This window comes from Cariama cristata, unplaced genomic scaffold, assembly GCF_000690535.1.
Source record: "Cariama cristata isolate BGI_N322 unplaced genomic scaffold, ASM69053v1 scaffold13166, whole genome shotgun sequence".
Classification (NCBI taxonomy): domain Eukaryota; kingdom Metazoa; phylum Chordata; class Aves; order Cariamiformes; family Cariamidae; genus Cariama; species Cariama cristata.
In genome coordinates this window covers 2,496-29,621 of record NW_009621652.1, presented here as the reverse complement: position 1 = coordinate 29,621, position 27,126 = coordinate 2,496, and the positions used below count along the sequence as shown (strand labels likewise).

Sequence of the window (27,126 nt, the reverse complement as noted above, 5' to 3'; positions counted from 1 at the left end):
GGAAAGAGGGTGATGACTTTGGTCAGTCTGCCGGTGAAGTCCCCAGAGATCACGGTGCATAGGGGATAGAAGAGCAGTGCACAGCGAATGAAGCAGGCAGAGCAGAGATTGACCTAATAATATCTTTTCCAGGCGTCTTTGTATTTTTCTCCAAAGCTAAAAATGCTCACTGACAGCCTTCCTCCCATTCATCTGACACAGGAAATTTAAAGTCACTGATAAGAGAAAGTGAGCCTGGAAAGGAAACCAGTGTACTGATAAGGTTTGATAATCTTCACCCTTGCATGACTTTTGCAGTGAGCTCTCATGTAAGACTCTGGAAGGCCTTGATGGACTCCGACAGCTGATTTTTCATGTCACTTGCAACATGAAGGACGTCGGCAGCTCAATTTGCTCACAGAAACTTGCAGGGAGATTGGTGAGAACTGTGCTTCCTAGTGGTGATCCTTACCAAAGGGGGGCTTTTTGGGGGCTTGGTGTTGGATTGGGAGGTGAACTTTAGGAGATATTGTTGATGCAGGAGGCATGTGAAGTATGTAAGATGGCTATCTGTCTTTGGCAAGGCAGCACTACAAGATCCCTGTAAAGGGGAGATGACATAGCCAGCTCATCTCCAGCAGAGTGACTGATGTCTGATATCGATCCTGCTATTTTTCTTGTGTGGCTTGCAGATACCAAGAAGTTACCTTAGTCTTCAAGAAGCTGTCCTTGCAGAACAGCATAGAAGAAGTCAGAATGATGATGTGCAGTATTTAACAGACAGACAAATAGAACTGATCATTGAGCAAACACCTGGAAATGATATCAAAGACTATGAAGACTTGCAAACTGGTAGGTCAGAACAGACCAGTAATTTCTTGCAAATCAATGTGTGACCAATTGAAATATTCCATGACTAATAAAAATGGGGGGAAAAAAAAGCCCACTAGATAATTTCTGTGCAAAAAAACAGTTACAGAGTGCTCCACACCTGTGTAGAGGTCACTTTGGAAATTGGTAAGATACAAAATTAGTAATGGGGCTTTGGAGAGGGCTGGGAAATTTCTCGTATGGACCGAGGCTACTAATTTTTTGGTTTTGTTTTTTAAACAAACTTTGTCTGATCTTATTTCTGCTCTGTGAAGAATGAGGGTTGCCATAGTTTCAAAGCTGTCTTCTCTGTAGGGCCCCGGTTCTGTGGTCTTTACAGAGGCCTTGCTCTGCAGGAGCCAGGGAGAGCCCTTCCCTGTAAGGATGGCAGGAAGAGGATAAAGGGGAGGTGTGTTGGGGACAGAAATACTGACTGTAAAGTGGTCAGATGTGGGTTTTACAAGTGGAGAGCCAGATAGCAGCACTCCTCAGATAAATGTTGTTCTCTTGGCTTGGCTATCTGCTGGCTGTATCTGGTATACATAAAACTGCACAGACTGCCTCATAATCTTACTCATCTCCTCTGTGGTTTCCTAACGATAGTCTATTGCTAATCTACAGTTCTTTCATTTTTTGCAGCGATTAATTTTCTCATAGAAACGGGTACACTACTGCACTTCCCAGACACAAGCCATGGCCTGAGAAACCTCTACTTCCTTGACCCTGTCTGGCTCTCAGAGTGTCTACAAAGGATTTTCAACATCAAGAGCTCCAAGTCTGTAGCTAAGAATGGAGTCATCAGAGCAGAGGATCTCAGGATGCTGCTGGTTGGGACGGGCTTCACTGAGCAAACCGAAGAGCAGTACTTCCAGTTCTTGGCCAAGTTTGAAATTGCACTGCCTGTGGCCAATAACAGGTACGTTGATAATGAGAGAGGCTTAGCCAGGCTGGAGAAAAATGACCATTTAATCAGCAGATATTAACAGGCATTGTCACTATAAGCGGTTGTCTTGACAACGATCTTGCTATGAGAAAATATTTGAGTGCGTTAAACAGCGTAATGGAAGGCACCCATCCATTTGGGCTGTATTTCCTGGCATGAGCATCCTTTGGTGCAAACAAGCTAGTTTGAAAACTTTCCAAAGCAGGTCTTTGTCCACTCGTGCACTGAGGCTGCTGACAGGCTCAGCCACCAGCACGGAGAGGCAGTGACACCGCCAGGGATGTGGCGATGAGCAGGTGGAAGCTGTAAGCGCTCAGCCGGCACAGCTGCAGCTGAGAGAGGATGTGAGGCTTGTGGCTGCCGGGCCTGAAATATAGATGGGCTGGAGTCATCTGTTTCCAGGGAAAGATCCTCACTCCAGAGTATGGCAGAAAACTTAGGGCAATCAATAATTATGTCAGCCCTGAAAGTAGTAGTATTTTATTTCTAGTGAAATCAGGAAAGTGTAGCTTCAGTAGCAATGTGATTTTCTTAATTTTTAGCCTCAATAGGTGTTGATCAATAGTTTTCCTAGAAATGGTCTAGGAAACCTCATTCTCTTTAAATGTTAATGAGTCCTCCTCCCCTCTGCCCCCCGATCTCTTTTCCTCTGGGCAGAGTTCCCTGCTATTTTTCTCTCTTCCATCTGCTTGGCGACAGCCTGTTGTTGCGTTAACGGTGAAACCATAGTTGTATTGCACTTTTGATATGGCATTTGCATTTCACTTCCTTGCCCTTCCAGGACAGCACGGCTGTGTCGCCCTGAGCCTCTCGGGAGCTCTGAATGCCAACACAAGTGCAGCATTCTCTGTGCTGTCATTATGCCTGTCACTTATCCAGTCCCGGATGCCAACAAATTTTCTCAGGCTTAACACAGATAAAGCAGCAATGTTTCTGCTTAGTCCAAAATGCCTTTTGGACTCCTTGTCACTATCTGCCATTTTTCTTCGAGGCAATTACATTGTCTGTGCCTCGGGAACAAGGAAACTACTTTTTCATGGCCTGCCCAATCTTTTTTAGAGCGATCCAAGCCACATTAGTAGAATATTCTTCCCACTGATAAACTGTAGCTATAGCAGGTTGGATTAATTTAATGTACTAGCCAGACACAGAGCGCTTATTTGTTACTGTGCTTCTGCAATTATTGTCTAGATTGCCAGATAGGGTTTCTGTGCAGTCAGTAGAGAAAGCAGCTGCCAGTTTCTGTTCTGAAAGGGTGGATGGGGGCATGTTTCACATATTTTCAAAATTTGCATTGGCTGCTGTTCAAGAGCATCGAACCACCATCTGTATTATAATCCACTATATAGTTGTGGTCCAGAAGGGCCTCACTGGTCTTCTTATACTCCTAGACCCTTTCTTGGATGTGCTGAGGGAAGTTTATTGGCTGGCATATGATGCATCCACTACCTTTATAGAGCAAGAACTTTTAGTTTGGTGCACTCCACTTTTCTGCCTAAGGCGCATGTACTTTAGCTTTGTTGCCCTTGTCAAAATAGGGTTGCAAGTATGACCATTCTTACTGTAATTTGTAAGTGAAGAGAAATTTTTAGCAGTTTTACATTCCAAAGATGTTTCATGGAACGGATAATTCGATCGTGTAAAATGTCATCAGATGTTATGGACTGTGACATATGGAGAGAGCTGTTGTCTAGTGATGGCTGGTTTTTCTGAGCTGATATTTCAGGTTTTACAGGATACTGCAGCTGTTAGAGAGAAAATGTGATAGGCTTAAAGCATTGGATTTGGACCCAGCATTAGTTCTAGTTGTGTGTCTAGTCCCTGCGATTGTTATTTTGGTCAAGTCCCTTGGCCATTTGCCTCATTGCTGTCATTATGCTCATCAGTGATGAACCCCAGATGCCGACACATTTTCTCAGGCTCAACGCTGATAAAACAGCAGTGTTTGTGCTTATAAGCAAATAAGATTTTTGATCATATAGACATCTTGGAATGCATTTGGTACAGAAGAGTATCGCTGTCAAGATATTTATTGACAGCTATGGAAAACTCATAGTTCCCAAGACAATTCTAGTCTTCCAAAAGGTTTTCGCTTCCCAAGTACTAAAGATCAAGACAAGTGAATATTCTGTGCTTACTGGGAGATCTGAAAATAATTTGCAAACTTTGTGGTCCTTTACACCAGCATAACTCTTACTTCTGACCGATCAGAGTCAGATAGCACTGAGCCTTTTCCACACTTAGGCAAAGAACCTAATAACCTGATCGCAGGAGGAGACCGAGCAAGACAAGTGATATCTCTGCTGGCATCAGTCTGGCAAAGTGAGCTCTCATCCTGGGAGTTTGTCAGGGATGTGTTAGGGAGTCCATCGGCCGCAGTATGGAGCAGCAGGAAACCCTATCATGTTGACCCATGAGATGCTCTCATTCTGGGACTGGGATGAGAGCCAGAGTGGTCCAGTCCCTGCAGCCTATAACGGCCTCATTGCCACCTCCCACGACACCTCCTCTCCCCACCTGCTGGGCTTACTGAAGCTGAGCTGCTATAGGTTGTTTTTGCATTTACCTTCTGTTCCACGTAGGAGCACAGCTGTAATTCTGTGCTTACTACCAGGGCACAGTAGTAAAGATACCAAAAAAATGAGTCTCAACATCACAGCTGTTCTAATGACTCTTATATTTTAATGCATTTAATTTGTGATTACACAAATGTCCTGCTCATTACATCAATTTTAGCCCTGTCCAATAGCCCTGGCTGAATTATGTAATGTCTGTTTTGCCTCTGCTTGCTTCCATAGTGTAAATGAATTTCTCCATGTATTGCTGCAGTGCCTTTAGTCTAAAAGCTTTTTTATATGTGGTAGGCTGTGCCATTAAAAATCTCTTTGGAGACTGAATCGCCTTATTATCCCATAACAATGTACTCACTGTTACAAGCTGTAGCTAAAATCTGAGCTGTTGGATTTGATGTGTTTCAGCTACCTCCTCCCTCATCTGCTTCCTACCAAGCCAGCGTTAGATATCCACGGGCTCTGCCACCAGACCACAAACACAGTCCAAAGGGTCTTCAAGATGAGTTTTGTCCCAGTTGGCTTTTGGCAAAGATTCATAGCTCGAATGCTTATTAGCTTGGCAGAGATGGACCTCCAGGTAGGTTACTGTCTCTCTCTGTAAGCAAAAGACAGCTAAAGTTGTCGTTCAGTGTAAGTGGGTGTCTCTTCACATCTGGCTTGCTTCAGTCACAGGCTTCAATAACGTTATTTGAGTAAATAGGGAGAGATGAGACTCGCAATCAAAATCTGATTCTGTTTTCACAGTAGGTGTCATTTAGAACAACAAATTGGCACTGGGGAAGAAAGCCTGCATTCTCCACAGCCTCTTAGAACATGATCCCTTGGAAGGTCTCAGTACCTCCGGCATCTTCCAATTACAAGTAATTGGAGTTCTGCCTGCGGCTCTTGTCCATGACCATTCCACTGGGCCAGACTCTGTTCACGTCGTTTGCCAGAGGAGATCTGGAATAGCTCCACCAAAGTCAGCTATCTGAATCTATATGGGTTTAAATGAGAAGAAAATTACGGGACTATTGCCTTAATGGGATAATGAGTGCAAGCAGGCACCCTATTAGTGCAAGTGGTATGCCTATCATTAAAGTGGTATTTGTAAGGTTCTGAAAGCTAAGTGAATTTTGATGTTGTTACAGACATATTTTTGCAGCAGCTTATATCCGAAAACATAGCCCTGCTGGAAACTGTAATAAATACCTGCAAAATATTTTTAGTACTACTGTGGTATCTTCTTAACAGCTATCCATTTAAACTGTGTTCTGTCATTGATGTACAGAAATGGAAAACATGATACCTGTTTTTGGAAGATCCAGGCTTCTCAGACCATGTAATAACTTTACCTGTTTTAACAGGCAGTCTTGGCAACCCCTTGCTTACATCCTCATGGGCACTACCTGACCCTAGAGCACCTTTGCTGGGGAGCTCATCCAGTCCTCACTGAAGTGAATGGAAAGGATCCCAGACGTCAGACCCGTCTGCAGACAAATAAACTTTAGAGCAATGAGTACAGTGGAGTTCTGCAGATTAAGTCTTTGGTTTTAAAACAAAAATATATTTTGCTCTAAGTGCTGGTTTGAAGTGTCTTGGAGAAAAGCCATTTTCCTCCCACTGAAACAGGTGGAAAAGTTAACTCTCCACATTGAGGGCAGACTTAATCATTCACTAGAACATTTATCTCTTCTTTAGGTTTATAACACTTTTGCAAATGCAGAATTCATGTAACAAATGTCACAGTTACAGAATTAAATTTGTTCACTGATATGAAACTTTTGAGTGGCATGAAAAATATTTCCATTGCCGCAAAACTAACTTTTACTGCGTTTTTGTTTTACATTCCATCGCAAAATTTTTTAATGTGCACAAGTTGCTCTTTAATGGAAAACGTATGATAGCACCTGTGAAGGCCAAAAAAAGAAGTCACCTAGTTGCTCAATTAAAACGACATCCTTATGAGAAATGTCAATAATTTAATGATTTTCATGCTTTTCTGCTTGTTTCAGCTTTTTGAAAACAAGAAGAACACCAAGACGAGAAACAAAAAGGTCACCATCTACAGCTTCACAGGCACCCAAAGGAACCGCTGCAGCACGTTCCGAGTCAAAAGGACTCACACTGTTTACTGGCAGGAAGGTCTGTTCGTTACCTTTGATGGAGGCTATCTTAGGTAATTTGTGTTCGTAATGCAGCATGCATGACAGGGGACTAATAGAGTGTATGAAACACATCGTCTGAATGGAGATGAACGGGCCTGACTCATGCTATATGCTCACTCATCAGTAGAAGAGGAGGCTCTTCTAATAGACGTGACTCATCTGGTAACAACTGGTGACAAAAATGATGAAGAACTGATTGTTTGGCAGTTCTGAATATATCAACCTTATGTGTTATTGCAGCCACAAATTTAAAGAGGCCTGAAAACAGAAAGTGATACTCAGAGCAGAACTCTACCAGCGCAAAATCATGCATTTTCACATGCAAAGATTTCCTTACGTCAGTGAGTTTTCCACTGAATCCTAAAACTTTACCAATGTGTGGCAGTAATCCAGATCAGTGGAGGTGCTTCTGGGCTATCAGACTGCATGCAACAGGGACTATGGACGACTGGTTTAAGCTGGCCACAGCAGGGTGTCTGCTGGCTGCAAGCCTGTAGTAAACCTGCCGTCCATTTTCTTTCACAAATGCAGAGAGTAAGCAGCCACTTAGGACTTTCATCTCTGTAGTATCTGCAGATACATTTACTTTTTCAGTCCCTGGCAAGATAGGGAGGAGCTATTGGTGCTCTGGTTGGAGACCAGAAGGGCACAATGACTTTCCTGAGTTCATCTAGGCAGTCTGTGGCTAATTAGAGACTTGGACCCAGACATTGCAAATCACAGGCTGGAATCCTTAATTCTGGACCATGGCAGTGGTCATGCTTTTATCTCCCCATGTACTTCAGGGAGTTACAGAACTCAGCTCTTTGTGTTAAACCTTTTTTTTTTTCTTTGGTGAGAATTGCACAGAAATTGTTATGTGCATAAACGTTTCCAAACAGTTTTTGGAAATTGTAGTAGTATTATTATTATTAGGCTGCTGGAGTTTTATTACTGATTTTTAAAACTCCTAACCCTCTATCATTCTGTACGGGGCATTTCTGTCATTCTGGCATTCTCTGGGTCTGACCTTTTGCAGCATTTACCCATTGTGAGCAACTGGCATTTCTGTGCAAGAATTCTCTTCTGAAAGTCATTTGCAGAACAGACTGAATTGAAAATTATCCTCAAATCTAGATTGCTTTTTATTTTGATTACTTATGAACTATGTGTTGTTATGCAACTCAGGTTTCCTGCGAGAAGGAAAGTTTGTTGATGCTGATACTTCACAAAAGCTTCATGCAGCTGTCTTTCGACTTTCTTACACAGTGTCGAGTCTTCTGATGTGAACTGGAAAAAGAAAAAAAGTGGTGGAATTAAAATAATTTCCCAGTCAGAAGTGAGAGACTTTTCAGCAATGGCGTTCATCACAGATCATGTCAACTCTTTGATAGACCAGTGGTTTCCTGGTAAGAGAACTACTGTAATTTTCTGTGCAGTATTATGTCTTTTTAACAGAAGGTTCTTTGACAGAGTTCTCCAGGTGCACAATACTATGTGTTAATTGAAGACCCCTGAGGCTCTGACAGTCTCAAGCAAATACAAGCTTTTGATAAAAGCTGATAAACCTGCAGACAGATCAAGATTATTTGCCAGCACACCATGGTCTAGACATTGTGTCTTTCAGTCTGTCAGCCACAGCAAGCAGAGGTGAAACATTGCAGTTTTAACAGGACCTGCTTCTGTAGGAGTTCAAGAGACTCTTCCAGTGCTCATAGAAGGGGCAGGATTTGGCCCAAACTACTTGGCACTGTCCCTTGATGGCAGAACTCATTTTGGCATCAGTTGGGATCAGCATTTGCCCACCATTTCTAACACACTATAATTTATAAAATTGTGATGTGAGAGGCATGAGTGAATATGATACCGAGGTCTCTGTGCCAAGGTAACTTCCTTGGCTCCTGCAGTTGTTTTTCCTGTGATCAGCATAGATCCTGCTGTTACCCAGCGGGCTGTTTGCAACCCCAATACACTTTGTTTAAAACCAAAACAAAATCTGAAGTGTTCTTTGTCGTCCCACACTAGTCTAGAAAACAGTGCCAAAATCTCTTAATTGGAGCCTCTCTGGAGGAAACAGTTGTGCACTCTCACATATTCATGTTCTGCGTGTTATGAAGATAAAAGAAGATTTTATTTGCCTTTGGCTTAAAATAATGATAATGTTGATCACTAAAGCTTGAGAAGAATCATGACTTCAAAGGCTACAGCCTGTATTCACCCCACCTAATTGTAGGCATTTAACAGAGCCTGTCACCACAAAATCCCTCTGTAGTTGGTGAGAGAGGTGTGAACCTCCCAAAGGTTTAGTCTTGGTAGAATCCACGTTTTCCCTTCGGAGGCTGAAAACATTGCCCATAAGGGAGCCCACAATAACTGTTCCTAACCTGGGTGCTGCAGGTGAGTGCTTACTCCTAGCCTGCACCTGAAGCGCTCAGCCTGAGCGCAGCGTGCCATCTCTCTCCCATTCCCGTTCCCATGCCTGCTGTCCGCCTGAAACCATCTGGCAGCTTGCAGTCTGCGAAGCAGATGTGGCTGGGGCTCCTGGGCAGCCTCACAGCTGCCATCTTTCTACTGCACGGTCATGCTCTTTAGCAGACGCAGTGATCCCTATATGCAGTTTGCACAGAGACACCCAGCAAGTAGGAGGTTCTCTCCAATGCTTTATTCATATACTTTTAGTTTCTACTGGTCCCAAATATGTTTTCTTTGCAAGCCTGTGCATTACCTGTGACCAAAGCAGAGTAGCTGTTATGTCAACAGTCCTGTCTCCTCAGCACCATCCCTGCTATCTGTGTATATGTTGCAAAAACCTGTTTTCTTATTCCAGTCAATACACTGCAGTGAACTGCTGCTTTCATGAGCATGACCATTTTCAGCCAGTGGATCCAGGTAGTGACTGTAGACATTTGAATGCCCTAGGAGCTGTTGTTCTTTCTCAGTTTGTGTGGGTTATGTTGTTTTCTGTTTGCTTGCTTGCTTTGAAGCGCTCACAGCCACTGAGAGTGATGGCACGTTACTGATGGAGCAGTATGTGCCCTGCCACATCTGCGCAGCTTCCAAGCCGGAGGAGAATGAGTGTGGCGAGAAGGTGGAGGACGCGCAGTACTTTAACATGGAGGACTGTGTCCTGACTGCCATTGAACTGGACTATATCACATGTCCTAACCACCCTGACATCCCTGTTTCTCTCCAAGAGCTGGTCCCAGAGCTTTTCATGACCGATTTTCCTGCCAGGTAATGTTATTTGATACCCTTTGGTTAAGTTTCAATGTAGCTATGTAATTCAGTTGGATTTTTTTCCTAAGTCATCTCTGCTAGAGGAACATATGGACCACAAGAAACAAATTCATCCGCTCTCAGTTACTGCTCTGGCAATTCATCCCAAACTGAACTCCGGGTGGTCAGCACAATTGTTTAGTGTGGCCTGAGTCATCACTTTGGGGGGTCCTTTGAGATGACTGTGGTGTGATGTGGCTTTTTAAAGCCACGGCTGTCCTGCATTGCCCGCTACTGTGACCGGAGCTTCCTGTAGTTGGAGTCTTTCTGAGATCCCGGAAAGGAGATTTTAATATGGCAAAACCAAAAGGCGGTGCTACTGTGTCACAAGATTGGCACTGAAATCGCCTTTAGTTTTGAAGAGCTGGAGGTGAGTGAATTTATATGGATGCCACTAGAGAATTCACATAGAGTCGAGGCTCCTGCTTGGCTGAGGGTTGTTGGATGTGTCGCAGTAGTGTGGCAGTCCTGAACAGCTGAAGCAGCTCTTCTCTGCCCATAGCAGCATTGCCAAATCTTTAAGCTGCCTAACTGCATTCCCAGATGGGTTCAGTCTTATGCTCCTTATTACGTAGTGTGTAGAGCAAGAGACCTCCTGAGAGCAGGCAGGACAGGAGACCAATGTCTCTTTCAGTTCATACTCTTTCAGGTCTCCCTGTGCCTGATGCAGAGCCGTGAGACCTCTAAACCAAACTGTGTCCTCTTGGCTGCTGTTGGAGCTTTCTGTGCTCCCACTGGCCCCTGTTCCTTTCTTGGGGTCATTTTACTGGGCAGACACCCCATCGGCTCATCACGACAGCCTTTCTTGCAGTGCTCTCTCCTAGAGATTTATTTGATGGGTGCGAGGCGAGTGGAGATGTTTGAAGTGTGAACAGCTGTAAAAGTAGTCTCTGGAAGAGTGGGGAAGTGATGAATTGCAGCCTGGGAACAGTAAGCTGATTTGAATAATCCAGTTTCAGAGTGTGGAGTTGTTCATAAACATCCTGTCCTGCCTCAGTGGAAAAAAAGAGCAACAGGATGTAAATGAAGCAAAAAATTGTTAATACAGATAGATGGTACAAATATCGGTACCTGTGTCATCTACTTGGAAAAGGAGTTTATGTGCTTTCCAGATCTGTTTGATTCTTGTGGGATAAATTGGTAAAAAGCCTTTTTTGCTTATTTGCCCAAGTTACTTTTTTCTGCAAGAAATCTGTTGTACAACGTGAGCCAGCATAGAGTACATTGAGGTGACCAAGGTCGTTTCGGTGATCCAGTCCTCTCAGTAGACAAGACAAGAACCTGTTAGGGATTTGTGAAAATGGAAATCACATTAAAAACATGAATTCAGAATGTCTTTGAAACTTTTAATTAAAAAGGCCCACTCTCTTTTTGGCAGACTGTTCCTGGAAAATAGCAAACTGGAATGCAGTGAAAATGAAAACAATGTTCTTGGCCAGGGTGGAAGTGGGACTGTTATATATCGGGCACGATACCAAGGAAAACCAGTGGCTGTGAAGAGATTTCAGATTAAAAAATGCAAAGGTTCTCCCACTTCAGCTGCAGGTACAGTACACAGAATTGGTATCGGGAATCAGCTCTTGCAGTCTGCGATCCAAGCTAGGATGAAAGAGCCTTCGCTCTCCGAAGTGCTGGCAGAATCTGTTTAAATATAGCTTTGCGATACATAGCACAATTGGTGCATTTCCATGGAGGAGGAGGAGGATGTGTCTTAAAGAGTCCTTTGCGAAAGCACTTATAGCGATGAAGGTCATTGGCACTGCAGGAAGCTTCTCTCCTGCAGGTCAATGGGTGCCAAGGCAGAGCCCTTGATTGGGGTGAGCAGCAAGATTTCATCTCCTGTTCCCAAGCCATTTGGCAATGATGAGAAGTGTGGATTTGCATGGGTTTGCACTAAGGACTTGTGGGTCTCCACCTTTGAGGAAGTCTTTTACTCCATTTGTGCCAGCTGCTACAGAAAGCAAATGGGAAATTCTCATCAGCCTGCCAACTCCTCCAGGCAGGGACAGGCTCTCGTACTGCACATGCTGTCTGTCGATCCCAGGTTTCCAGCAGAAACTCAGTCCATGGATGAAGGAAAGGGGAAAGTAGTGCCTCACTTCCCTCATTTTTGTTGGGGAATGATGCAGTGGACCCCTGAGCTGTGGAGGAGGCCAGCTGCTGTCTTAGTGACGGATAACCTTTGGAAAGACCAGATCTGCCTGAGCAACCTGTGGTGTCCCATGGCAGAGGAGAATTACTCTGAAGGGTCCCTCGTCTGGCAAGGCTGCCAGGAGAGCACAGGGAAGGGTCCTTCCACCAAAGGGTCTGCAATGTGACATCCACACCCAGAGAGTCTCTGCTTTAAAAAGCACAGCATTACTTTTCCAAAATCATCGAGGTGATATGTGAGAACAGTGTGTGCCAGACACACTCGAGGTTGGTGTTAAAGGACCAAGGGAGCACTTGCTTCCTGAGGCAGCCGTATATATCCTGCTTATAGCCAATGTCTGTTACTGGCTCATGCATCAACATGTGCATGCAACTTAAAGCCCCTTGCTGTTGGCGTAACCCCACAAGCTGCCTTCTTCCTGCAGCATTTGCTCAGCGATTAGCACCTTCCAAAGAGTTTCTGACTTGGTTTCTCAGCTGGGGAGTGAGAAGGGGTTTGTGTGTCTTGCCAGATACCATGCTGAAACACCTGAGAGCCATGGATGCCATGAAGAACTTCTCCGAGTTTCGCCAGGAGGCCAGCATGCTCCACTCGCTGCAACACCCCTGCATCGTCTCCCTCATTGGCATCAGCATCCATCCTCTCTGCTTTGCCCTAGAGCTGGCCCCCCTGGGCAGCCTCACCACTGTATTGTCTGAAAACTCCAAAGGTAAAGACAGGGTCTCCCTCCTGGGAGAGCTCACGCTCCGAGTCATGGTAGTGACAAATGCTCAACAACGTTTAAATTACTGCTCAATTTACTGAAGGGGATTTTTTTCCAGACTAGGGGAAGTGGGAGGGATGGAATTGCTCTTAAACTATGCCTCTGGGAACCTAGTAAAAATTGATGCTCCGGATTTTCAAAACTACTTTGGAAACCTGGATTTTCAATTTCTCTGCAAATTAATAAGAAGTGCATCTCACTTCAGTGCTGCATGGGTAATGGTGTGTTCTTCCCCCTGCAGATGGGTGTCTGGCACTCTAAATTCTCTCATAATTATCTGTATTCCTGTTGCTGTCAAATGAATGACACTAATTCCAAGATAGGTTGAGGCCATCTGACCCTCTTGGCACCTTGGCTTTGTGTCAACTTTCAGTCAAACACTTACATTTCACCAGAAGATTTAGGGGTCTAGAAGTGAAAGCATTCAAAAAAAAGAATGTAATAGAACTGTCAGACGTGTACAGTAGCATGAACAGTGTCATTTCAAATTGTGGCATTGAGTGATGTTTTAAAAGGTTGTTAGTTATTGCTCTGGAGTTTAAAAGAGAAGGAGAAAGGGGGGGAAAAAAGCAGTTACTGCAATTACAAGAACTGAAGACAGGCTGTTCCTTTGTGCCAGGGTCTTCCTTTGTGCCGCTGGGACACATGCTGACACACAAAATAGCATATCAGATTGTAACAGGCCTTGCCTACCTGCACAAGAAGAACATCATCTTCTGCGACCTGAAGTCAGACAATATTTTGGTATGGTCCCTGGACGTCAAAGAGCACATCAATATCAAACTCTCCGACTACGGAATCTCCCGGCAGTCATTCCACGAAGGCGCGCTTGGCGTGGAAGGCACACCAGGCTACCAAGCTCCAGAGATCAGACCTCGCATCGTCTACGATGAGAAGGTAACTGTGGTGCATCCATGGGGGCAGCCCCTCTGTGGCAGTTGTGGTGGGCTGGCTTCATGCATGGGGCTGAATCCCCTTACACGTGCATGGTGTGCAGCACTAGCTGTCCCCCTGTGGCCTTCCTTGCTCTCCTCTCCACCCACTAAGGGAGGTTTGCCCTGTTTTTTTCTTTCTGTTTCTGGGCTCTAGGTCGACATGTTCTCATATGGGATGGTCCTGTATGAGCTGCTCTCTGGTCAGCGCCCTGTGCTAGGACAACACCAGCTCCAGATTGCAAAGAAGCTGTCTAAAGGGATCCGTCCTGTTCTTGGGCAGCCGGAAGAGGTGCAGCTATATAGGATGCAGGCACTCATGATGGAGTGTTGGGACACTAAACCAGAAAAGGTACAAGGCAACCCTCATGTCCAGTGTTTCCTGATCTTGTAGCTACACGGATCTGGCAACCCTCCTTCATGGGGGAAGGCTAAGCTTGCTTTCAGTATAGCAGAACAGCTCGGTTGCCTGTTTACCCCTCCTGCTGATTTGACCCAGAACTTCTGTTGACTTAAATGAGAGTTTTGTGAATGGAATGATGGCAGATTGGTGGCCTTAGACATCTGCAGTGACATAAAGGTCCCTTGACGTCAATGGCAGTTAGGCTATTGACTTCACCAGGGCAAGATGTTACCCATAATTTCTAGAAACAGCTACAGTATCATGCTATGGGTGTAACTACAAAGACTTCAAAAACCCTGAGATTATAAAAGGCAGTTTGAGGAAGAAAAGGGTTGAAAGTATCAGAAAAGGATTATGCTGCATTATGTCTTTCATTAATTAAAAGTTGGTGTTTCAGAGCTGCTGTCCTTCAAACTAAGGTCAGCTTGACTCACAAACATGTAGACACTGTCATGACAGTGGGTCAATATTCATAAACCTGAAGAAATTCATCAATAAAATGTGTAAGAGAATCACAGACCAAACCATGGAAGTACAGAAGAGGTTTGGCTTGTGTCTGGGATACGGAGGATGCTAAGAATCGATAAGGTGGGATTTATAAGGAGAATTTGGTGCAGATTTGAGAAAGCAGCAGAAGTGTTTATTAACAAAGACCTACCTCTTGGCTCTCTAACTTTAATAAATAATGATTATTACGATTCTTGTATTTCATCTGGACCTCCAACTGTCTTATGTGATGTATGTCTTTCTCTTTTCCTTTCCCCACAGCGTCCACTGGCCATTTCTGTGGTAGGACAGATGAAAGATCCTACCTTTGCAACATTTATGTACCTGCTATCCTGTGGGAAGCAGTCTTCCTTCTTCTGCTCCCAAGGACAGGAGTACACTCTGGTGTTCTGGGATGGGAAGGAAGACACCAGGTGAGATGGCTCGTATTAGTAATTTGTTTCTTTTTTTCTTTTTTCTTTGTAAGTAAAAATCCTTCAGCGTCTTCACTTATGCCTCTGGGAGGGAGGTAGAGAAGGTGAGAGTGAATTTGGGTGAATGCCAAGGGTACGACGAACACTGTTTTCCCAAACTCTTTTAATTGGGAACAGTGGTTGCTTGATAAAGGATATTTAATGAGCTTAACTCTGCTTCAGTTAATATGAGGAGAAGATTAGGGCAGTGTAATGATTCACACACACAGGATGAAGCATTTGCACATGAGAACAGACGTGTCCTGCCTTTCCTAATGAGGCCATTTAACACTAAACCTTTCCTAATTGAGACTGCACTTCCATCTCTGTTCTGCAAAGCAATTAAGCACATGCTTAAATCTTACTGAAATCATCGGGAGTTAACCACATGCCTGAAGCTGTGTGTGCATCCAAGTGTATACTGCCAGTAAAATGTGTGCTATACTGAATAGGTATGTGCTTTAAATGTTATTAAATTGTGACTGAGATGATGGTATTTTGCTCAGCCACATGTGACCCATGGCTAGTTACGTTTATTTTTATGGATGTTACTGATTTTTATAGCCCCAGTCTTATTTGGAAACATTCACAAACTGATCTGAAATTTATGTTAATGTGTTCATTATTTGTAACCATTAACCTAATGGGAAAGGTACGTGATATGTTCATAAACGATTTGCTTTGCTATTTGTGGTGCCTGGTCAGTCGTTCAGTGCAGACAGTATAACTATTCTTGCTAAAACCGGTGGAACACATGGGACTCACAGATGTATTTTGAATACATGGATGTTGTCCAAATATTCACAGCAATATATTTCAGTGAATCTGCTTCCTGACTGGACAATCCACTTGCTGGAGACTGCAGAATAACAAATTACTTATATGTGACAGATTTCAGGATGTGTAATTACTTGTGCCACAGCTGGTAAAACATCTGGGGCTCACAGATGTGGTTGTGAATATCCAGTTATTGTTCAAACACCCAAACCCAATAAACTTCCGCAAACAAACAAAATCCTTTTAGTTACAAAAATATTAATTAGTCATATTTCTAAATTATTGTATCAGGTTACAGATCTTTGCTCTTATTTGGAAGAATCATGCTCTTCTGTTTATGTACTAGAGTAAGTAATGAAGCCCGATAATACTGAGGCAGTAACCTTGGAGAGGGAGCACATATTCTTTTGAGAAGCTAATGGGCAAGATGGGCTAAGACCTCCCAGCTATTCATTACTGCTATTCAGCTGGAGTTAGCTGAATTACAGTAACAGGCCACGTAAGTTCTCCTAACCCATTTCCGTGCAAAGTCAGGTAGCTGAGTTTAAATCTTCACAGAAGCAATTGCATATCTGCCCCCTGAGGAAGAGCCATGGCACATCTGTATTTCTCTTCCTTTAGGATGATCATTTGGAGGGGCATAGATCCTTTCAGCATTGTCCACATCTGGACAGTTGTGTTATGGCTTGGCCAAAAGTGCCGAGTACCATCCTGTAACAGTGTGCAAGGTGAATGTTGGCTGTAGGAAATCGTTATTTGCTCCTTTCAGAAACTACACGGTGGTGAATCCGGAGAAGGGAGTCATAGAAGTGGAGAGGATGAGCTGCCCAGGAATGAAGCTATGCTGCCAACTAAAATTTCAGAATGCCCTCTGGGCTGCCACCGAGGTGAGTGTTACCTGTGCTTCAGTGCCCCGCTCAAGAGCGGACTCGTTAGAAGAGACACAAATGACGAGAAAGAGCCTATTAAATTAGTAAAGCTAAGGGTGTTTCAGACAATGGGCATCTCAGATGGGCAGCGTGACTTTGCATCTACCGTCTCCGGGTATATCGTTTCTACCTGTTACATAGCTGATACCTCGAGTAAAATCATGCCTCCTGGTATTCAAAGCGATCATGGGAACCTCAGCTTTCCGAGGCAAAACTCTCTGGTTTGTAGCTTGTTTGTACCCAGGGTTTCATCTGGGAAATGTCCTTATCTGTAAGCGATAAAGGGAAGCAGTGAAAGAAACCATGCGTTTAAGGGTGGGGTTTTGAAAGAGGCCTGAGGGATTTGAAAGTTGCTGGGAAATGGGTACCCAAGTTTTGTGTTCACCATGGAAAACTGCAGCTAAAAAGATAAGAGTGAGAGAGCATAGCTAATTTATCCCTCAGAGTCCCTCTCCACCCATCAAAAAGGGCTGTGTTAAGTGTCAGCCCATTCTGACACAAAACAAACAAAAAATAGCTGAAACAAATTGAAACGTTCCTGAAGTTCAGTGTTTCAGAGTAGGGGAAAAAAGGCCACACTTGCTGAATAAATAATTTGTGTTGGTTAATTCACTCCACCCTCGCATGGATGCTGTAACTGAGTGAGAATATAGATCTTTTTTTCCCCGTAGGAAACTAAGGTATTTTGACTTTTTCTGTTCCCACATAGAGGTAAAGTTCAAGTATTCCTATTTTTTTCATAACAAGGAGTATAGAAAAATTAAAATTCAGAAATCTTAAAGCATTGTATGTCCACCTTTTTGATCAAAATGAAATGTGTTGCTCTTTCCTGAACTGGGTGCTCAATGTCAGCTTACTAGATTTAAGATGTGTAGAGCAGGTGTAATTCCACATGCAATGTAATACTGGCTCTCTTTGAATTGGCAGATTAATGCGAAGTGACAAACAACATGTTTCAATTGTCCTGGCACGTTTCGGATTTGTGCAGTCAGGGTTGTCAAATGCTACTTTTAGATGTGGTGATAAAATACCTATAGTGGTGATTTTGATGGCTTTTGGATAGTGCGTGTATTGCCCACAGCTCATTCTGGGGAAGGCAGTACCTACTTTCTACTCACAGACAGGGCAAATTCTCTCCAGGGAAAACAAAGAGAAATCCAGGCTTTGGATATCAAAAAATACAAGTAAAAACTGGTTTTGGAACCAATTTGATCTTGTTCAGGTATCAAAATATGAAAAGCGTGGACGATGATTAAAATTTATAGAATTTTATGTGCTCTTTCACAGGACCAGAAGATTTCTGTGTACGGGTTGCAGGGCATGTGTCCTCTAAAGACTCCACAGAAGGGTTTAGACACTCCTGCTACTGTGAGCTGCTTTCTAGTAATGCCTGTTGTCAAAAAGGTAAGGAGGAACCTAAAGGAAAAGGGACATTAGTGAGACTAAGCCGTCTGCTGCCAGGCCAAGCTGCCAGAGTTTGCGCAGCTTGTCACTAGCTAGTGTTGAAGGACTTTGCCATGCCCAGGAACATTTTGGCAGTGCGAGGTGAAGGTTTCCAGGTCTGTGTGCCTCTGCCAGAAGACAGAGGTGTGGGCAAGAACCCGAGTCAGGGGACCAAAGCTGGCATTTCCAAGCCTGCTGGGAAAATAGTCAAAATAGATCAAATTCCTCTGCAAGGAAGTTTTCCAGCTGTGTTTCCACATCACTGGAAGACGAGGTTTAGGCTGATCAAGCAAAGTGGAGGGGACATGAAACAATAGTTAGGATAGAGATTGGTTAACTGCTAATGCAGGACTTGGGTGTATCCTTGCTCTTGTACCCTCTTTTCCTGGTGTGGGTGCACACTGTCATTTGTGTGCACAATCATCTTTAAATATTACCTAGGCTCAGCCACCCTTCTTTTTTGGTTTTGAATGAGAACACTTAGATAATACAGCTCTTATGGGTAATCCAGCTCTTAGGGGCAATACTTTTATGAGTAATATGGGTAATTACTCTTACAGGTAATAACAAAAGTTATACACTCTTTGTCTAGTTCTGGAATTGCCAACATCCAGTTACTGGCAAGAGAAATCTGACCTGACTGCCTATTGCGGGCAAGTCTTGGGAGATGTATAAAAACTGTTTTGGGGCTAAATTACCTCCGGTTTGCTTACAACCACCTCAAGTAAAAACATATAATTATGTACCAACATTATTGGTAGCTGTGTAGTTTTTGCAAATGCCAGCAGGCTGGTATGTGTCTAAAAGCTCAATATTGAGCAGCTCTCAGGGCAACAGTGGAGCTGTTTTATACCACATGCCCGTTCGGAGTTATTGTCCATTTCTGGCTCGTTTGCTCGGACTGCTGCATCTCTGCAAACTGAATCCAAGGCAGATGGTTAGTGTAAGGTGTACTGCTTCACTTCCAAACATGGTGTAAGTAGGACTAAAGTAGGGCACAGATGTAAAGTTGGCACAGGGATGAATTTCACCCGCCAGGAGGCTGCATCTGTTGGCTTTCTTTGGCTCCCAGACCTGCAGCGTTTCTCTGCCGTGGAGTTTCATTTCTGATGTGCAGGGCAAATTTATTTTTCATGCTGCCTGAGGTTTTGTCCAGGACAGTCGAACGAGTCTTTCGCTTTCAGCTTTTCCACTGTCATACCGCTTGCAAAGCCATTCCTCAGGGGTTACGAGTGGCTTTATGTCTCCTGGTTTCTATTTTCAGTTTGTGGCTTGCCTAGAAAATGTCATGAATAATGCCAGGCCCTACAATAGTAATATTGAGTCTAGACACCTCCCTTCCTCCCCCGACCCTACCCAACCTTCCAGAAATCCACATCCGTTCGACGCACTCCTTCTTAGTTTATTGGACTTACTTTTTCCTCTCTCCTTTCTATGAATGAGTTTGGCAGTGAAATAGCCAGAGCAGCAGCCATAGGGATGTGCAGACCAGGTTGGCAAGAAACGAAACCCTTTTTCGAAACAGCCAGTTCTTCCAACTAAGCTAAGTGGAAAGCTTACACTTGTCAAACTCACTGTACAGCGCAGCAAGCTGTATCAGAGTTATCACACAGTCATTGTTGTCCAGTGGAGAGAGAATTGCTCGCATTTCCCTGGGAAGAAAGCCTTTAACTGATGAGAAGTGAGGTAACTCGCAGTCAGAGAATTGCTGAGGGATGTTGCTGGGAAGGGGAATTCTTTACGACTGCCTTGGGAAGACTGATCCAAAAGAAATAGTTTCCAAAACTTGGTTTCTCATCCAAAGGAAGCATCATGGAAATTTAAAAGCAGCGGAGAGGGGCCCAGAATCCAAAACTCGCCCGCCAAGGAAAAGTCTTGTATAATTTAAGCTTTTTGGTTGCATGCTTTCTGTCACCAGACTCATTGTTGTTGGCAAACAATAAAATTTTCAGTAAATTTCCTTTCAGAAAAAAAATAAGCAAACGAACAGGTTAAAAAGAGAAAACCAAGATGCTTTCTGAATTGGCTTCCAGCATTCTTACAAAGAGATGTTGAGGGAGAGAGAAATCTGAATGGGTGTAAGCCCCTGGCCTCTTGCAAAAACCTGGAGCACATGAAAACAAAAGCTGCATTTAAAGGCTGCAGCCTGCTGCGGCGTTCACTGCCAGCAGTGCCAGACCCTGCGGGGAAGAGAGGAGGAGGTGACTGAGGCCGTGGTGTTGGGGGCTCTATTTCTTTTTTTTTTAACCTGCTTGCAACGGCCGTCCCGATGGCTCTGAGCCTTGTGCTGTCCTTAGCTGCGAGGACAGGACGTCTGGAGCCAGCTCATCTCCTGCACATCGCATACCGTCGCAGCCCTGCTCGGAGGCCTTCCTCCCTGGCACAGCGGGACTTCTGGCAGGACGGAGACTTCAAATGCAGTTTTGTTGCTGTGTGTTTTTGTTGGCTCTTTGTAGAGCCCAAATGCTGAAAATGAATTCTGAGAAAGTTACTTAAGGTTTCTGGAGGCTGCTGCCCTGCCTGCCTTTGGTCACTGTTGTAATACCCTGATTTGGAGAGTTTTGCCTCTCTGCCCGGCTGCACCGGCACCTAATAAAGTCTGGCAAGTCGGTGGCACCCGTGGGTGGGTGGCCTTTGCCATTGTCTTCTGTGAAATGGGTCACTCCCTCGTCTCAATCAGGTTGAGGGCATGTCTCAGCATTTGAGTTCCTAACTGCTTGTTTCTTAAACAGAGAGATAACAGCAGTGGCCGGATAGAAACAGGTCCCAGTAGCCAAGGCAGTGAGTAATAAGTGCCCCAAACCACAAAATATCTTCCAAATTTGCTTCCACCATTGTGCTACTCCAGACAGGCTAGAATTTGGCAGAGTCGGTATTACTGGTAAAGCTGGGTGGGGATCACTGACGCAGCTCTGCCCGGTTATGGTGCCGATTGCTCAGTGCTGAGGAAATTTGGCCTACGGAACCCAACAGGGAGTCTGGATTCTGTTCTGCAGTAGCTGACACTAATCAAAGAAATCAAAATATTTTTTATGAAGACTATGCTTGGATAATTTAGCACTTTCAAATCGAATGAGGCAAAATTGCAGAGATCTCTGAAGACTTTAATAGTGTCCTGTGTCACGCTAGGAGCAGTTCAGGTTGGCATACTCACATTACGGTTAATTTCAAATGTTCCCGTTTCAATTTAAATTTTCCATTTGTAGTAAGAAATACCTATTGTGCAGAGTCCTTTGAACTGAAAAAGTTGGACCATTTTCACCAGAGAAATGCGGGCTGTTCTGCTTTGTTTTATTCCGTTTTAAATAATTGAGCTCCTTTCCGAAGAAAAAGTTAACCCAAAACCCAGCTTGTGCAAAGCATCGTGCCATGTTCCAACCTACTGATGCAACTGCCTGGCAAAGCCGTATCCAGGAGCCTTTGCACCAGATCCCTGTGGCAGTTGGGGCATGGCACCAAACACTGCAGGCCATTTGGGTTTCTTTTAATTAGTGGTTAGAGAATTGGGACTGGACTGAGTTAAAGTCCAAGTCCCATTTCACAACTTTCCACTTGCTTCCCTAGTTTTTCCCATTACAGTAAAATTCTGCTGTGATTTGGATTAGTCATACGGGCTTAGCACACTCATGGTTTTACTCATACTTTGTATGCAGATAGGATCTCTCTGTCCAAGACTCCTAATGAGCCTTGCAAACAGTGCTATCAATTAAACTAATACTTACCCCTGTGCTATCTGCCCCTTGATATCTGGGACCTGTTCAAGACACTGATTTTGGCCTCTACAGACTTAAGCTATCTTCCAGGGCTGGCACAGCCAAGATCCCTGAAAGGGCGCAGGCTTTCCCTTCATTTAGGAGCAGCGAGGGGTGATGCCGAGTCCCCGTCCCATCGCGCAGAGGCAGGCAGCGTCGCTGGCGTCTCGGGCACGCCGGGAGGCAGGGCTTTGCCGCGACCCAGCTGCGGAGCGGTGAGGTTGTGTCAGTTCAGCTGGCGGTGCTCTGTCTGGTTCTGTTCGTTTTGCTTTGCTTAGTCGGGCCAGATTGTAACAACAGCAAAAAAAGCCCTGGGCAAAGGGTCTTTTTTTAGAATTTATTACTCCGCGGGGAGGAAATAGAAAGGCCTTTGAGGTAGGTATTGTTTTATCTGCTTCACAGATGAGGGAGTTTCTGGTACAGACCCAAGGTCATGGGGAGTTTTGTTCCCAAGAGATCCATTTCCCAGTCTGTTTAACAGCATTTTGCACCGCTGTGATGAGCTGGAGGAGCTGGAGACCCGGCGAGCCATGGCCTTCTCACCGGCTCCCGTCCATGGGACGTGACGGTATCCATCACAGCAGTGCCGCAGAGCTCTGCACCGGAGCTCAACGCCGGCTGTGGCTCCCGCAGCCACCCCATCTGTACATTTAGGGGCAGGTTTTTAACTACCTGCAGAATTGTTTGTGGCACTTGGCAGCCACTTTGCTGAACTGCTGCTGCTTCTGTGCCCTTTGCTGGGACGTCTCGGAGCTGCCAGCGATCCCAGACCCAGAGCACGTCCCTGGGAGGAGCGGTGCTGTCAAGGCAGCAGACATCGGATGCAGAGCGATCACTGTATGCTCTTGTTTGCGAGAGGATTGCCTCCCTTTCTTTCCATTTTTACTGCATTTCTTCCATTCCTCTCCTACCAACACTGATAGCAATAGCTTTACTCCTTTTTGGAAATGAGCCGGGTTTCTACAGCTGGATTCCTAGGATCATGATGGCTGTCTCTGAACATACTCCAGCTTGAATTTGTTAACCTTCGGGGCAGGCTGCCAGGTCCGTCTGTCCTGCCTTGCCAATAAAGAGAGAGGTAATACTGGGTGAGAGGAGTATGGCTCTGCAGCAGCTTCTATGTAATGACTTCTTTTTATGTTGCTGTTATCACTGAATGGTGTGGGGTAAGTTACTAGTGTACTTGCGGGATTGTGGGAGGCAGCCAGAGCCTCTGGGATTGAAAGCTCTGGTATTGCAGAGAAGTAAAGAATCTGGATAGCGAATCTGCTGTCTTTCTTGCAGAACTCGTATGTGGTGCTGGCCGGCTTGTCAGATGGACTTGTAGCAGTGTTTTCGGTGTCCCAGGGCATCCCAGGGGACAGCTACTCCTACCTGTGCTCCCACACGGCAAACAGGTCCAAGTTCAACATTTCTGATGACGACCCCCGGCAGAACCCGTACCCCGTGAAGGCCATGGAGATCACCAACAGCGGAGCGGAGGTCTGGTACAGCAACGGCCCTGGCATCCTCATCATAGACTGTGCCACGATGGAGATCAGCAGGAGGCTGGAGCCCTTCAGCCCGCCGTCGGTGATCACATCCATCGCCTGCAACTCGGAGTGTCACGGGGAGGAGGTGGTGTGGTGTCTGGACGATAAAAGCAACTTTCTGGTGATGTATCACGTTACCACCTACCAGCTCTGTGCACGCTACTTCTGCGGAGACTGCAGCCCCCTCAGAGACATGTTTACGATCCAGCAGCCTTCGGCGGCCATCCCAGCTACAGCACCTATAAACCACAAAGCGACGGAGAATAACCCGCTGGAGGACATGAGCATTCTCTACAGCCCAGAGGTTGGCACCCAGATACTAAACCACCAGGACTCGCTCACAGATTATTGCTCTGTGTCTTCCTACTCCTCCTCACCTCCTAACAGGATAATGCGGTGCCCCTCCAGCCTACCCAGCTCGCCCATGAGCTCTTCCAGTGCACCGCTCTCTACAGATTTTGAGGAGTCTGACAAATTTCATGAGCTGAAGCCCTCCCTGGATCACGATGCTATGCCTGTGGGTGACAACACGCAGCATCTCCAAGCTGTCAAGATTCTTCCGGTAAAAGACCTCATATGGATCCCCAGGTAAGTGGATCACTTATCAAAGCAACTTCATCCAAATCCCTCCTGGGCTGAGCGTGGGATTAGCTCAGGCTAATTCAGGAACTTTTACATTCCCAGTATGATTCACCTGCCCAGAAAGTCAAGTTACTACGAAATTTTGTTCCCAGTGCAATGGTACATTGATTTTTCGACTCCTTTTTAAAGATATCTAGTGTTGGGTAGGATGGCCACATCTAAGATCTTGCAGGATCGATTTCAACAGAAGTGAAATGTGGGTGGTAAGACTCAAAGCCCTGTTTCCCCAGCTACTGAGGAAACAAAGAGCAGCAGGCAGCTTCCTTGCTCAGACACAACCCTGGCAAATCCTGTTGTCTCCTGTTGAGCTGATGGAAACCACTGGGAATCTGATTTTGCCTGTCACGGGGGCTCTCACTGTAGTGGATTCAGGATGGCCCTCAGTGGCATCGCAGTGCCCCCCTTCCTGCAAAAGGTCAGGTAACCGCAGGAGGGATTGCAGCAGTGAGGATGGATATCCAACACGGATCGTCCTCTGCTGTCACCAGTCCCTCTTGCTGAGTACATGTGACATCTCCCTCGTTTCTCTTCCAGGAGAGGAGGGGATATCATCGTTATCGGACTGGAGAAAGAATCCGGCACCCAGCGGGGCAGAGTGATTGCCGTGCTGAAGGCTGGGGAGCTGGCTCCCTACGGGTGAGGCTGATGGGGCAGCGCCCATCACACCAGTTTCTGATGGGCAGAAGGGGACTGGGTGACAGAGGGTGGCTCTGGGGGCTCTTGGGAGCTGCCTCCCAGCATCCAGCAGCATCTGAGAAGCTCCCAGCTGGAGGAGAGGTGGTTGCTGGTTGCACATCAAGGCATCACATGGCACAGCAGATGGTGAGGGGAAGGCGCTGCGACCACGATCTGGTTTCCAAAGCCACAGAGACCAAGTACCCCCGTAATGGGACAGGCAGGGCCGTCTTGCACAATGTGATAAATGTCGGTCTGATCCTGCCTGGTCCTGACTCGCGGTGCTCTGAGGGCACCTGGCAGAAGATCGCTGGAGCTTGGCAGACTCTGGCCCTGCGTTAAGAACAAGAGGTGTATTTATGCAGAGCGCAGTGCTTGTCTGTGGCTGCATTCACGTGGATCAGGTTGACGTTCCCGCTCTAAATGAGCACCTTTGTGCTGTCGGCAGTGACGGGCCGGGGGAAGGCTCCTGGAGCACAGGGGAGAGCAGTTATATACATTAATTTAAAATGTTTCATACAGCGAATGAGAGTCCAAGTAAATAAATAGCTGCTAGAGAGGAGGAGGCGTTCGTGCTGATCACTTAAATACCAGTCTGGGATTGTACTATTTGTGTCCGAACAAATGGAGGTTAAGCAGTGCTAAGGTTTATAACTGATCATTTATTACCACTAGGCAAACACAACAAGTGATCAAAGTGCTCCCGCCATTCCCTCTATTTGCAAACTGAGTGTCTTTATCGGTTCGTTGAGAGCGGAGGATTCTCTTTATTGTTCACAGGTACTCTTAGGTTGATTTTGCTTTACCCACATGAAGTGTGGAGTTCAGATGAAGCGACAGGGCCACCTCAGCCTTGTCCTGCTTTGCCGCCTTGCAGCCTGGCTGGTTCAGGCACGATGGCCATTGACTCGCCCTGTTTTACCACCAGGATGAAGACCAACCGAGAGTGCCTGCCTCCTCCAAGTGCAGAGCAGGGGAGGGAGGTGGCTTCTTAGGGGCAATTTGTGATAAAAACCGGCTGCCAAGGACAGCCCTCGTTGCCAGTGCTCCCCAATAGGGAAACACTTTGGGGCCGGTGTTCCCCCATCTGCTATCAGAGCAGTAGAAGGAGCCCAGCAAGGGCTGGACTGCTGTCCCTTGAACCCTGCAAGGACAAAAGTGTCATCTTCTGCCTGGCCACCTCCCTCTGGGCTATCTGCAGGGCCAGCTTCAACCACTGTTGTTCGATCAGGTAACACGCTCGGGGACCGTGAAGGGAAGCACCTGCAACATGGTGCTGTCACGCAGGACTCCTTCTTCATGAACCTTGCGGATCCCTGGGCCGTTGCCGTAGCCCCGTGCCTGCTGCTCTGGGCTAGGGGCTCGTGCCCTGAGCTGGCAGAGGTGGGCTCCATCCTGCTACCACACTGTATGTCAGGCTGCGGAAGCTCTCGGCAGCCTGTTAGCTGTGGCATGATGGAGCTGTTTTGAAAATGCCCAGCTGGGAGCAGGCAAAAGAGTCCGTGGATTTAACAAATCGGGAGATTAACAGCAACTTCAAATGTCACGGCAGACTTAAGCACCCACCTGCATGTTTAGGCACCTGAATCCCTTTAAAAATCCTCTCCTGTGTCACCGAGCCACTTGTTTTTTGCCATGCCGTAGTTTTTGATCCCTCTCTTTGTTGCCTTCTCCTTTCTGAAGGATTTGCAGCTTATAAAAAGAGATTCGGTAGCTGGAAAGGAAAGCTTGTGAGTCAGTGCCTCCCAGATGAGCGGCGGTGTGCTGTGTTCGCAGAGCCGCTCTCCGCTCTAATGCCCTTCTCTGCTCTGTTCTTCCCTGCCCAGGACGCTGGTGGATGCTGCTCTTATAGCAAAGGACACGGTTGTGTGCTGCTTTGAGAACGAAAACATGGAGTGGTGCCTGGCTGTCTGGAGGGGCTGGAGTGCCAGGGACTTTGACGTTTTCTACCAGGCCTACGAAGAACTGGGAAGGCTTGAAACCTGCATGCGAAAAAGAAGGTAGTGCTCGTGGCGCTGGGAACGGATGTCAGAGCTTTCGGGGGCTGAAGAAACCGATGTGAGCAGGGCAGGGCCAAGGCTGGGAGCTGGGCCATCGCTCCGTTCTCTTGCTCCATCCACGTTCCCCTGCAGTAATTGAGAGCAGAAGGTGGAGGTGGCTGCGGTTCTGCTCACGCCTCTATTTCTAGTTTCTTCTTCCCCGTTTTAAATTCCTTCCTCACCTTCAGCATGCCCTGGCTGCTGCTGCTGCTTTTATAGTGTATATTGTCAGCCAGGAGAGCTCCGTTAGCCTCAGCCGGCTCTTCCCTGGCAGCCTGAGCACGGTCCAGTCCCCGCTGGCCGGCAGTGCGGTTCCCTGGGGGCTAATTCCCCCTGCTCCCGGGGGAAACGCATCCGCTGG

General features: G+C 45.9%; 1 protein-coding gene across 1 annotated transcript in view; it reads left to right on the top strand.

Annotated features, from left to right (window-relative positions):
- LRRK1 (leucine-rich repeat kinase 1) overlaps window positions 1-26,749 on the top strand; it is a 78,061-nt gene extending 51,312 nt beyond the window's left edge. Inside the window, exons 17-33 of the mRNA XM_009702054.1 lie at window positions 298-418; window positions 672-831; window positions 1,489-1,765; window positions 4,771-4,942; window positions 6,360-6,523; window positions 7,761-7,900; window positions 9,476-9,725; window positions 11,146-11,312; window positions 12,431-12,628; window positions 13,302-13,579; window positions 13,772-13,966; window positions 14,786-14,937; window positions 16,523-16,640; window positions 17,970-18,086; window positions 23,162-23,997; window positions 24,586-24,687; window positions 26,553-26,749. Of these exons, the coding sequence (XP_009700356.1) occupies window positions 298-418; window positions 672-831; window positions 1,489-1,765; window positions 4,771-4,942; window positions 6,360-6,523; window positions 7,761-7,900; window positions 9,476-9,725; window positions 11,146-11,312; window positions 12,431-12,628; window positions 13,302-13,579; window positions 13,772-13,966; window positions 14,786-14,937; window positions 16,523-16,640; window positions 17,970-18,086; window positions 23,162-23,997; window positions 24,586-24,687; window positions 26,553-26,730 (3,625 nt within the window). The 3' untranslated portion in view covers window positions 26,731-26,749. The remainder of the gene's footprint in view (window positions 1-297; window positions 419-671; window positions 832-1,488; window positions 1,766-4,770; window positions 4,943-6,359; window positions 6,524-7,760; window positions 7,901-9,475; window positions 9,726-11,145; window positions 11,313-12,430; window positions 12,629-13,301; window positions 13,580-13,771; window positions 13,967-14,785; window positions 14,938-16,522; window positions 16,641-17,969; window positions 18,087-23,161; window positions 23,998-24,585; window positions 24,688-26,552) is intronic.
- Window positions 26,750-27,126: the final 377 nt, after the last annotated feature.